Source organism: Excalfactoria chinensis, chromosome 4 (genome assembly GCF_039878825.1).
Source record: "Excalfactoria chinensis isolate bCotChi1 chromosome 4, bCotChi1.hap2, whole genome shotgun sequence".
NCBI lineage: Eukaryota > Metazoa > Chordata > Aves > Galliformes > Phasianidae > Excalfactoria > Excalfactoria chinensis.
Genome location: NC_092828.1, coordinates 56931334 through 56943948, shown reverse-complemented (window position 1 = coordinate 56943948; position 12615 = coordinate 56931334). Strand labels below are relative to the sequence as shown.

The 12615-nt window shown below is 37.9% G+C and overlaps 1 protein-coding gene across 4 annotated transcripts in view; it reads right to left on the bottom strand.

Annotated features, from left to right (window-relative positions):
* The window catches only part of TTC29 (tetratricopeptide repeat domain 29), a 179814-nt gene that overhangs the window by 116499 nt on the left and 50700 nt on the right, over positions 1-12615 (bottom strand). The window contains exon 1 of one of the 4 annotated variants that reach the window (XM_072335724.1): positions 1471-1556. The exons of the other annotated variants lie outside the window; for them this stretch is intronic. Within the exon in view, the coding sequence (XP_072191825.1) occupies positions 1471-1498 (28 nt within the window). The 5' untranslated portion in view covers positions 1499-1556. Of the gene's footprint in view, positions 1-1470; positions 1557-12615 lie in introns of those variants that run through there. 4 annotated transcript variants of the gene reach the window in all.

Here is a 12615-nt window from a genome sequence, read left to right as displayed (position 1 = left end):
TTCAAAATAATACATAATTGTCACAGTAACAAGCAATTGAGTAGAAAAACCCAAGTAATGCTATACATGCAACTTAGGATTTTACTTAAAACAAAGGCAGAAAGCTCCACAGTTACGTAGAATTGTCTGCCTTGTCATTTTGAAGTACATAAATGCTAATAGGACTTCTTTGTCATAGAGAGCTACTGTGTTTTTTCCCCAAGTATTCAGCCTGCACTTCCTACCATTAAAGTTTCAGCTGCCAGTTCCTTCATTTTGCATGTCTGTGATCTGAGGACGTTAGCAGCAGGAGCACCCTCACTTTTAAATTTGGTTTAATGTAGGTATTGCATGCCCTGCTGGTAGGCCTCAAGGCACAAACTTTTAATAGGGATGGGAAAACAGAATATAAGGGGAAGGCGGGGGGGGTGGGGGGAGGTTGGTGGAGAGGAAGAAGTTAACTATTTGCTGCATTTATTGGAAGGAAATTCCTTTTGTGGGAAGGAAGTGATAGATAGAAATCAACTTGGTGATTGGTATCAGAGTAGCAGAATATTTTATTTACCAGCCTTTCTGTGAATGAAAGTATGAAAGTATGTGATGAAGTATTTTACTACAGTTATTGAGAAGCTTATTTGTAATTATTATTTTGTTACTTAGTTTATTGCTATTCCATTCTATGTGTTGAAAAGACATCAGAATGTGGTTAATTCCTCCAAGCCATTCTTTTAGGGGTTGAAGTACTAAATTTGTTACAGGAAAAAGAAAAAACTAAGTTAAAATAAACCAACCTACAATTGGAGGCAGCATCATTTTACATAAGCATGTCACTGGGAAAGAAACATCAACACAACAATAAAAACAAAGTCTACAAAAAGCATCGGTATCTCATCACTATAGAAAATTACAGTTGTGCAGATTTGCATCCAGAAGCAACACAGAAAGAAAGGAAGATCTCTGCTGAGGAAGATGCTATTCAGTGAGTAAGTAAACTTCATACCAACACTGGAGCCCAGAGAAGAGGCAAAGCTCGCTGTAAGCCCCTTACTTTTGGGAGCACAGGGAGAAAAAATGCCAACAGAACATGTTTTAATAGCAGCCGCTCAGTCTGACAAGCAGGAAGGCTGACTGCGGGCGGCGGTGGGACAGGGCAGGCAGGGGGCTCAGAAGCACCGAGCCGGGAGCGGCTGTACCACCACCAGCTACCGGCTGGCTCCACTGCCTACGAGACAGGTGCGCTCGTTTTTCTCCCTAACTCATTAACCACCTGCATACCCCGAGCCTCTTGCTGTAGCGCTGCCTCAGCCCCACCGAAAAAAAGCGCCGTAACTTTCTAAAGGCACGAACGTCTACAGTGGTGCAGCCGCAGCCCCCGGCACGGCGGATAGCGGCCGTTTGGCCGCGGTCCACCCGGCGAAATAGCAGACCCGCCCCGCGCGGACGGCGGAGGAGGAGAAGGGGCCGCCAACGGCGCGTCCCCTCGTGTCGCACCTGAAAAGCAGCCGCGCGGAGCCCCCATCCCGAGCAGAGCGCGGCGGCCGCGGCCCTGCAGGCTGTAGTGCCGACGCTCCCGGCCCCGCCATGGCAACGGGGGCGGGCGGTGCGAGGGTGTCGTGAGCGGTGAGAGGCTGCCGAGACAGCGACTCGCTGTCTCGACCAAGTTACGAGCTCCGAAAGATGCGAGAGCCCAGCGCAGCTGAAGGTTTTCAACATTAACTCGTCTCGGACTACAGGTCCACAGCAGTGAACAAGTTTTTCTTTCGGGATCTCTTCAGACATCCTTCAGGCCTATTGAGTAATAGAGAACAGAAAGCATGTAAACCCAGATTTAATCTAAGTGAGTGGCTTGAAATGAAGATTTTGGATTTGTGGAGAAAACTGTCACTGTCTGTGGTGAGAGCCTGCTGTCTGTAACTAAAGAAAACTTCTACTGAGCTGCTGATCAGTTAGGGAGTCTGAGAGCATAGACAGAACTAGAATAGACAAATAGAACTAGTGAGAAGGAACAAACAAAGGTTTGGTAAACGTGGATGAAAAAGAGAAACCATAATCAGGATACCAAAGAATACAAAGAGCACAGATTTTTCAGAAGCTTCCTTCCATTCCACCACTGGAAACTTGACACCAGCAGAAGAGGTCATTTTGTAGCACAGATTTGACCCAGTTTTTATTGCTAAAACTGTTTGGAAAACTGGCATGCCAAAATCAATTGTTTTAATCTATTTTGGAAGGATCAAGTGGACAGAAAGCACTCCAAAGATGGCATTACCTGTTTCTGAGGTGATGGCAATCGGAAACACATGATCTTGAAAGTTTATGGGTCAGTGTTCTAACAGATAAGCCAGAAATGGACAGGGTACTTAGCTTATATCAAATCACACTAGAGAACAGCATGACCTATGCCTTACCTGTCTACAACGTATAGGGAAAACACTCCTGTACCATGATGAATTTCAGCCTAAGTGCCACATGCTGGAGATCTCATAATGCCAGGGTTAAAAAGTACTTGGAATTTCAAAATATTTTAAGTGTCAATTTCCTAACTTAAAAAGTGTTGTAAGGAAATTCTATATTAGACCACATCTAGACAGATAAAAAGGAATTGAGCACAGAACTAAAAATTAGTCATAGGTTAGGGTGTAGCTTAGGGTCTTAGATATAACTGATAATTATTTGATCACATTTGTTACATGCAAACAGAATTAAATCCAAACCAAAAATATATATGCTTAATGTGTTGAAAAGCATCGTTTTATAAAGATGAAAACTACTGTAAGATAAGTCTGTTGGGAGAAAGAATTGAATCTGGAATGGGAGAATATTAATTGGAAACTGTGTAAGGATGTTAGCTGAGATACTCCCAGACTCATCATCCTATGACTAAGGAATACATTTACCAAACAGATAGGGACAGATTACAAAGAAACCATCTACAAAACAAGATGTCTGGTATAATAGAAGTGCATTATAAGTTAGAAATTGTAGAAAATGACTGTGGGTAGTAAGAGGTTTAAAGAGAATAAATATATAAATTCTTTCCTTTTTCTTTTTTTTCCCCCTCAAGTGTAGAGGACAGAAAATGATCTAAATGATGAAGAGTCCCTATTAAGTGATGAAGATGTCAACTTCAACCACGACAAACTTGGGAAGTTAAAACCCAGAAATGAGGAATGTGAGGGTGGTGACCCTGAGCGTGCTACCAGGCAGCAATCAGCGTACAAAGTGCACAAAAAGTACAAAACACAGTGCAGGCTGCTGAGGGCTGCAGGCGGAGATCTGACAGGATGATGGAATGGGGATAATCTCTAAAATATCCAGGTTTTCTTCAATCAATATTTCTCCTTCTCCCAGTCCAGGACAAAGGATAAAAAGAGGTCAACAGGGAGATTCTTCAACTCTTTGAGACCTTGCATGGTATACTAAGCTAGGTACTGATTTGAATGATCTTTAACCAAAAGTTGGATGTGGGACTGGTCTTATTTTTCATACACAAAAGCTACAAAAAAAACTGAGAATTTCTGTAGACAAATCCTGTAAGGATTTACAATCAGTATTTCTAAACAGAATTTTATTTTTTGTGTGTGAACTCTCTTTAAACCAAATAGCTAGAAACCTACCACCTCTCAAAACAGATAATCTTTCCAAAAACAAATTAACCCTTCCTATGCATCTTTTCCTTACACATGAGATGTAAACTCCATTTGTATGTTTCTGATAATCACGTGCAAGAGAAATATGTAGGTAGTGTTACTTGTAGGTAGTAATCATAGGCTCAAACCAGAAATGGTTTTCTCTTGCACACAAAAAGAGCCATTTCCTGAGGTACATTATAAGGTTTTTCTTTCATAGTAGATTCTTCAAGACTGTTTCTATGTTCTACTCACTGTAATTCCAATTCCTGTAAGAGCTATCACTCTTAATTTTGGAGTTGTATTGGGTGGCTAATCTGGTTGATTTGCCAGTGATTCTTCTTTCTCCTCATGGCAAATACACATTTAGATCTGGATAAGTAGAATCAGATTGACTAGAGATTTCCAGTGTTCTTCTAATGTAGCACTTGCATACTGTTTAAGCATCCTGAGTTCCTGAGTACTGTCTCTACATTTTTTATTTTTTTATTTTTATTTTTTTTAGCTTTCTGTTTGAGTGATGAGATGGAGACAGCAGTGCTGACAAAGATCAAACAAACTTACAGTGTAAAAGTTGCTGTATGGATCACTAGTCTTGCTATTCATTATATACATATTATGCATCAATATACTAGATCATTGCCAAGTTCTGCTGCTTAGGAAAGATCCAAATATTTGAAACAGAATGCAAGTCTCCAAAATCTTTATTTTACAGTCCTTGTCATGTTTCATCTTGCTGTAGCTTGAAGCTGGTACTAATGTTAGACCTAAAGGATTAGATATCATAAGCCATTTCTTCATCAGGCTTTCCATTTCTCTCTGCTTATATAATTTAAATACTATAGTGGAAAACTAACCAAAATAGGACTGTGTTAACACTGCTCTAATGCATTTGTGAGCATTTATTTATACATGTTGTTTTACTTACCTTCAAAGAAAAGCATTCATATCGCTAACAATTTGCTAACATAAGTAGGTTAGCTCTAAACAGGTCTAAGAGCTGATATACTTAAGAGGAAGATAAATAAAAATATAATTATGTTTTGCTAACAAGCAGTGGTTATTTCAGGAACAATCTTGTGTAAATGCTTATGAAAGTATGGAATGTAGCTGAGTAGGAATTAGGTATTAGGAATGCAGATGCACATCAACAACTGAGCAGATATATACACACCTATATAAGTGGCATTGCCTCAGCCTTGAAGTAAAGTCTGGAATGAGACGAAGTTTCTCTTCTTAAGGTGTTATTGTTCTGCATGCCTAGAAATTTGAGTTTTCTGCTATTCAAAAGTGTGCAGTAACATTTATTTCTGTTCCAGAAAGTACCAGAGATACTGCCCTTCAATTTTATGACTGTTAGAAATGAGGATAGAATTCACAGCAGCCTAACAAATCTCTGAAGTATCTAAACCAGTATTTCCTTGACCTGAGACATGTATAGGAAAAATCAGAGTTGGCACTATTTTATTGGTATTTGTTTGAGATCATTTAATACACTTATTCATGAATGACGGAGCTGTAAGTATCACTGTTTTCTAAAACTCAAGCTGTTAAGTCTTCCATGCCATTGTTGGTCCTATATTCTACAAGGAAAACTGCCCCAGCATGCTGTTTTGTTCTTTCTCTCTTCCTCCCACAGCACTTTGTATATCCAAAAGATATCCCATTAACATCTGATTCTGGTTCTGTAGCTATGTTTATTTATTTCAGATATTCTTATTCATCCTTTTTTGGGTATGCCTCAGATGAACTTTTACCTACTGAAACAACTGTAGCATTATCAATTGAACTTGCTTCACCTATCTAGAAATATCTATGTGAGAAGTTGATTAAACTACGTCACCAACTTGGCTCATAAATACAACTTTTTTCATCACCATAACAGTACCTGTGTGACATGCAGCTTATCATCATGAATTATGGGGGAAAGGATAAACAACCCATTAAGAAATTAAAGGCCCACAAAGGTGCAGTTTGATAAAGGATAAAAAAACCCCACAGGGTACATATAATAAGATCTCTCCCCTGAAGAGTGATTGTTATCTTTCTTTCATGAACGTCAAAGACCTGGAGCTTCTCAGTGCCTCAGGCAAGTGAGTTTGAAGGTCTCCTTCATGACTGAATAGAAAATAGTAATCAGAATTTACTTCAAGACTATTTATTCGGTAGAGCATTTAAAAAAATGCTTTATGTGTAGAACTGATATTAATAACTGATAGAAACAGCCACTTTATTGCAAAACTCTACTGTGTTTATTGCATTCAGTGTGTCATTATCTGTTTAATCTAGTATATGTTGGTTTCTTTTTTCATGTAACAGTGGGCTAAATAGCTCTGCTTGATACTGTTATTCCCATTTAATTTGTGCAGTCTTCAGTCTGTAATAAATGAAAGCCTGTGTAAAAGAAGAGTAACTTACAGATAAAGATATCTTTGCAACCCCAAGAGAAATAAGTTATTATTAAATGTTTTCATTCCCTAAGACAAAAAATATAGACAATATCCTTAATGTATTGTAGCTAATAAAATATGCCCTCTTTATACTAATAAAGAGGAGTAGTATTTATGGTCTTTCAGCTTCCTCTGAGTGAATTTCTTGATTGTATCCATGGTGTGACTGGTGGATGAGCCAGCACCTAACCAAATCAAAGGAGAAGCAGTCAAAAAGAATGACTTAAGTGATGACAGTAGAAATGTTCTGCACAGTTCTCTTCTTTTTCTGATAGATCACTATAAATTGGTGGAAAATATCATCTGACATCATCTTCATTGTGCCGAAGATTATATATATATATATATTTCCCAGTAAGTTGGAACTCTGAAGTTTTGCATTTATTTGTATTGATATTGAACTCCTTCCATTATTGTTTTCTAGTTCTGGTCACACCCATTGATCATCTCTCATCTTGAACTAGGTTGTAAGCAGTGACACGGACAAGTAATAGCATATTATTTATAGATAACATTTCATAATGCAGCCTAGCCCAGAGACCTTTGGGCACTACTGTAGTGGAAATGATAAATAACAATATGTTAGCTGCATAAAACAAATGTCTTTGGAGACCTGAAATTCTCTTTCTAGCTGGCTTCAGGAATGCTGTCAGTGACAGGCAGCATTGCCTTTGGCCTCCTCCCTCTTGGCCTGTGATTTATGTAATACATTCAGGTGGCAGCGCACCCAGTAGAGGCTTACCTACATTTTAAATGCTTACCTACTGAGATTTATAACTTTAAAGTAGCTGGAGTGAAAAAGGCATGTAAAGTTAGTATCTAGGATAAAAATCAGGTGGTGTTGTTACATAGTCCTAAGACTTTAAGTGTATCATGCCAGAGATAGTTGAAATCCTTGGGGGCAGGAGGTCTGCAGATTAATGGATGTTTTTCTCCTCTGTAAATTCCTTTGTATCTGTAAGGCCAAAAGGTGTTGCTCTGTAGTTAAAGCAGAACTTTAAGCTGAACCTTGGAAACTGCTTTGGAGATGAAAAGCACTATGTAAACATATACTTCCACTCCAAGTACTTACAGGTACTTACTTTCAAATGGAAATTAAAGTTACAGTGTGATAAAAGCATTGCATGATATAAGTGTAATTTCATACTAGTGTCTGTACCAATTTTTTGTGTGTGTGTTTGAGTTTCTCGTGTACTACATTGTTGTTATCAACCAGCCACAAAAGTGATACTGAAATTCTAATGGAATTTTAACGTTCCCTATAAGTGACATGAATATAGGCTTCATTTATTAATTGTAGCTGATTAGCCACAAGGCAAACATTTAATTAAACCTTGGGAGACAATAACATTGCACATAAATTATCCATTTAAGAGCACATAGGTCTTTAGATTTCATTAAAAATTGTTTAACCAATAACTACACATCTTAAGCTCAATCTGTATTTGTGCAGATTTAAAACCAGAAAATCCCCTAGTGCATTGCTGTTTTTTTCCAGACATTTATTTCTTGATGCTTCCTGATTTGTATTTACTTACCACTTGTTCATGCTGCTTTCCCGATTAGTGAGACTGTCACTCAAGTTGTGGATTACCTATTGATTAAAGAAGTCCAGCCAAATTATTTACTTTCTAAATAACTTCAGAACACTCTGAAAGGTACAAATAAATGTTCATGGAATTGTTAAAAGTAAAAAATGAAAAGAAATGTAATGCAACACAGCCGTATATTGAAGACTTCTGCTTTGAATTATTTTCATCCCTATACTGTTATTTTCTATTCTTCTGTACCTGAAGATCTAAAAGCAGCCACACTTTGCTTAAGTTTAAACCGATCACTATCTAAGCCAAGAAGTAACTCTGAAAAATGCAGGTTCCCTCCCAGTATGGTCATGCATATGTTTTGCAAGCAGGTCATCTTTCCTCAGCAAATTTTGGTTACCTACTATGTGTCCTAAATAATGCAGGCTGAGGAAAAGGCAAATAGATGATAGAAAAAAAATATTCAATAAAAAGAAACAGAGGCAGTACTGTCAGAGGAGGGATCTCACCTCTACTTTCAGTGTCATATTTTCAGGTTTACAGGGAAAATGGCATTTCTGACAATCAATTGGTGTGCTGCCACAAAATTTTGAACTACTTAATAAATTAGTGCTACTAGGCATTAAAACAAAATACTCATTCTTGTAACAGATGTTCTTGAAAGGTTAAGTATATGAAGTCCACCAATATGGGGCCCTCCTCTATTCCAAGGCAGCCTCCTAGTCTTCAGGTGCTCTGTTTTGTTTTTGGAAGAGTTTTATTTCAGGTTCAGAGAGCAGAGGAAACACCAACTAGAAATCAATTATCAAATAAAAGTAAGCAGACAAAAAAGAAATCTGATGTACAGTAGATTTGAAAACTGTCTGTATGTCTGTGAAGTTAAATGTAGGTTACTCCATTCATGTACAAAGATATTTAAATGGCAAATGGAAACTAGCTGCTATGAAGCGTACCATGTTCATATATAATTAAAGCACCCAAGAGTAAAATAGTGAGGCACAATAGGTGACAAATGATAAAAACAAGGGAAGAAGTATAAAACAGGATACAAAACCCTGGGGATTATAGAGAATATCTAATACTGGCTGAAGATCCTACTACAACTGTATCCAAATTACCAGATAATATAAAAATAATAACAGAACTGCTGGAGCCAGTGAATTCAGTGAGATACTGCCAACATACAGAGCTTCTCAGGCAAATCAGGTTGCAGCATTTCTTGGAAGAATAGTTTCACTCATCTGCTATGGATCTGACAAAAAAAAACAACAACATTCTGATTTGGCCAAACCCTGCCAAACACCTTTTAGAGAGTGAAACTGAAGATGGTGGCTGGCAGTGACAGTATATAAGTCCTAGAAAAGATATATTGCTGTGTAAACAGATAAACTTGGGTGTGTGTATAGTTGCAGCCGGCTTTAACACAAATGCTTTTGTTTTGTAGTGGTCTCCTGGCCAAAACCATTAAGTTCTTTTCTAAATGCAAAACAAGAGTTTGCATGAAACAATTTCTTATGATTTAGGCTCTGGGAGAGCACATTTATTGGAGAGTTTTCTTGGCATGGATTCTTCTTAGACACATATTACATTTTCACACCAGAATTTCCTCAGACTTGAACAAATTGGGTATACTCTCTTCCTTGCTATATCTTGACAATCAGTTTTCTGTAAATATATGAGTGTTCTGAATTCTAAGCCTCTCAACCCCAGAAAGAAGACAGGTCCATGCTCATAACTCCTCTCTTGGGACATCCTAACTCTTAGCTACAGTTAAGTCATCAGACTGTTGTTATTTAGCTTAGTCCTAGATGTTGCTAGATACACGATTAATGGTACTTTGTTTGAACAATGTTATTTAAATAGTTTCAGCTTTTTTGCATCTCTGTCTTGTAGCAAGGTGAACTGAAATTCCAGTTCAGTAATACTGCTCAGGTGGGAGGTGGATTGAGGGAGTTCTCAAGATAATTTGACTTTACGACAAGAAAGATTAGATCTGTAATAAAATTCAACATTACCTCCTGCTGGATGGTGTGCTGTAATGTTGGCACCCACGTGCCTTTGATTTTGGATTTGTTAAGAGGTACTTCTGGTCTCCATGACCCAGCATTCAGCCAGGCTATACCTGTACCTCAGCTTGTTGAAGCAGCTGAGAAATATTTGAATATTTCCCAAACATGATAAATATTTGAAATATTTCCCAAAATAAGGAATCTCTCACTGCTAGAGGAGCTCAGTCTGATGGAGGAAATGGTTTGGGTACTTATTTGAGCTTTCAGGGTAGTAGTACATCTTTTTGCTATTTTCTGTAAACTAATTGGCATAGATTCTTAACTTATGGCAGCAGAGAAGTGCAATGACTGAAGAGTGCAAAAGACAGACATCACACAGATCCTAAAACTGATCATTCCTAATTTTAACATCATGAAGAGCAGACAAAAATATGATACTCAGATAGATACTTGGCTTGTTTTCAAGCAGATATTTCTAAAATTACAGTGATTCTTCTTCCTTCCTTATGCTTAGCTTCTTCTTTCAAGTACTGGTGTTCCTCTCTCCCATTTACAGCTGATTTGTTGTTATTCATAGTTAAGTGGGCCTTTTTCCTATAGGACCAGGTCCGCCCCTCTCACCCTCCCAACCTGTTTTTGTTTTTTTCTTTTCCATTCCTTCTTTATCTTAGTAAATTGTTCTCAGTAAGTTTACATCACCTTTTGGACAGGGACAACATTCTGTATCCATAGAGACAGGCAGAAAGCCAGCAGGACTGCAGGGACACACAGAGACTTTGGAAATTTAGTACACAGCAGAGTTTACTGCTTTATGTCACAGTCACACCCATAGGGAAGTGTGAGATCAACACTTCTGCGGTGATGCTACAAACACCTGACTTTTTTGTTTTGGTTTTGTAAGTAATGATCACTAAAACAATCAACTAGGAATTATTTTCTTCCATCCTGGGAAGGATGTGCTCAAGGTATCATCTCAAATAACTTTTTTTATGCATATCACTTGCTTTTCCACAGAAGTTTTGTACCTTAAATCATTCTGCATCTTTCCTGCACACATATCCACAGTGTTTGGTCAGTATTTTCTTTCAGGCAACAGCAACTTAAGAGGTACAAAGAGCTGATATCAGGTGTCAGTTTGCATATCCTTTTTTGATTCCAGCCTTGTGCTCTGATTCAGGCATTCCCACTGCTTATTCCAGTTACATCTTTTGAACTTCCCATTGCTGTATAAATAATTGGGTACCTTGCCCAGTCTTTTCCTATACAGAGTAAATGTGCTGCTCCTGGGTTATAAGCACAATCTACAGTCAGTCCTTATGCAGTATTTATGCACATCTTTCCAGAAAGATTATTTTGATGTTAATTCAGGCCACTTAAGAGCAGTCAGCCATCACTAGTAAATTAAAACCTGTAGACATATCAGATCTATTATGGCATGTTTTTCAAAATGGTGACAACTAACAACTAAATGATGTGTGACTAACATGCCAGCCCCCACTCTGCCCATCACAAACACTTCTCAAATCCTGTCAGTGACATTCAAGTTTGCAATTTTTATGGTTTCATTTCTGTGAACTTTCCCAGGGTTCTACTATTTATGAAGTGGAAGATACCTCAGGAAGGTTGGGGTTGATGTAAAATGTAACAGTAAGAGAAAAGATCGTGAGACACACAACTTTTTCTACTTTGTTTGCCAGAAATTTGCAGGCGCAACTAGCAGAAAATCTCAAATCTGATTCAATATATTATTTGGTAAAGACTACTGAGTATAACATTTCGAAACTGTTTCAGAATGATGGATCAAAATACCATTTTTAATTGTCCGGTGGAATAATTCAAAGTTGTATATTATACTGTTACTGCAGCATTAGTAAGAGGAAGCAAATAGTGGCCATGTAATAAAATGTTAAAATTCTGTGTTTATTTTCTAGTGACATCATTGATGCAGTGATGCAAATAACTCTAGTAATGTGGACATGCAAACCTCTCAGTTTGTTTTACTTTTTTTTTTCACAGTTATGTATTATTCATGTTGTATTAGTACACGCACTGTTTATTTCTCTAATTGTAACAAGCACTTAATTAATTACACTATAACCTCTTGAATCTACAGGCCAACTGTTGCGTCTTTAGTTAATATTTTAAAGTCTCATCTTTTTCCATTTTTCCTTGCATCTTTGATGTTTTGTTTCTTACCCTTCTTGTTTGGTTTCTCTGTGGAATAGTCTCAGAATAATCCTGCAGTTCTCTTTTATGACTGAAACTTTGCATTTTAACAGTTATCTGGAGATACTTTCTTCCTTGTGAAATATCAGTTTTAATAACAAGAAAAGAAAAATGCCATAAATCTGCACTAACCACATAAAGCTGAAGTCTCTGAGAGACTGATTAACATTGAGACTCTACACGGGTTTTTCAATAATTAGAGGATGTGCTTGCATGGAGCCATGACTGCACTGGCCTTGATGCCATTTCCCAGGGCAGACAGCAATTATTACAGCCCACAGTAAATTTCCTACATTCTCTGCCTCCAGCCACTGAAGATCTTTTTGGAGTAAAGGTCTCTTAATTTTCCACGCTCTTGTCATCAGCTTGGATTAGCAATGTGTTCTGCTTATTTTCATCAGCTGGTTCAGAAACAACTGACAGCTGTTATTCTGCTGTAGTATTTTCTCTACACTTGAATTGAAGAGATTGGGATCATAGCTTTAATTATATTAGCACACTAGATAACAGTCAGGACATCTAGAACCAAACAGTTTCCACTGTCTTTGGGCTCAAGTGAGTAGCCCCCACTCAGCACTCACTGCCTTTCTGGTGTAGATTATATTTATTTATTGTTCTCAGATTTTCTCACTTCCACATTTCACGGATGAATTATTAATTGTGGTGGAGGGCTCCTTCTTCTACGATACAGTCATGCCCGTGTTTGCACATACTCAGTGGTTACTTCAACCCTGAATTTTGCTGTGTCAAAACAACGCAAAAACCCCTCACCTAATGTAAC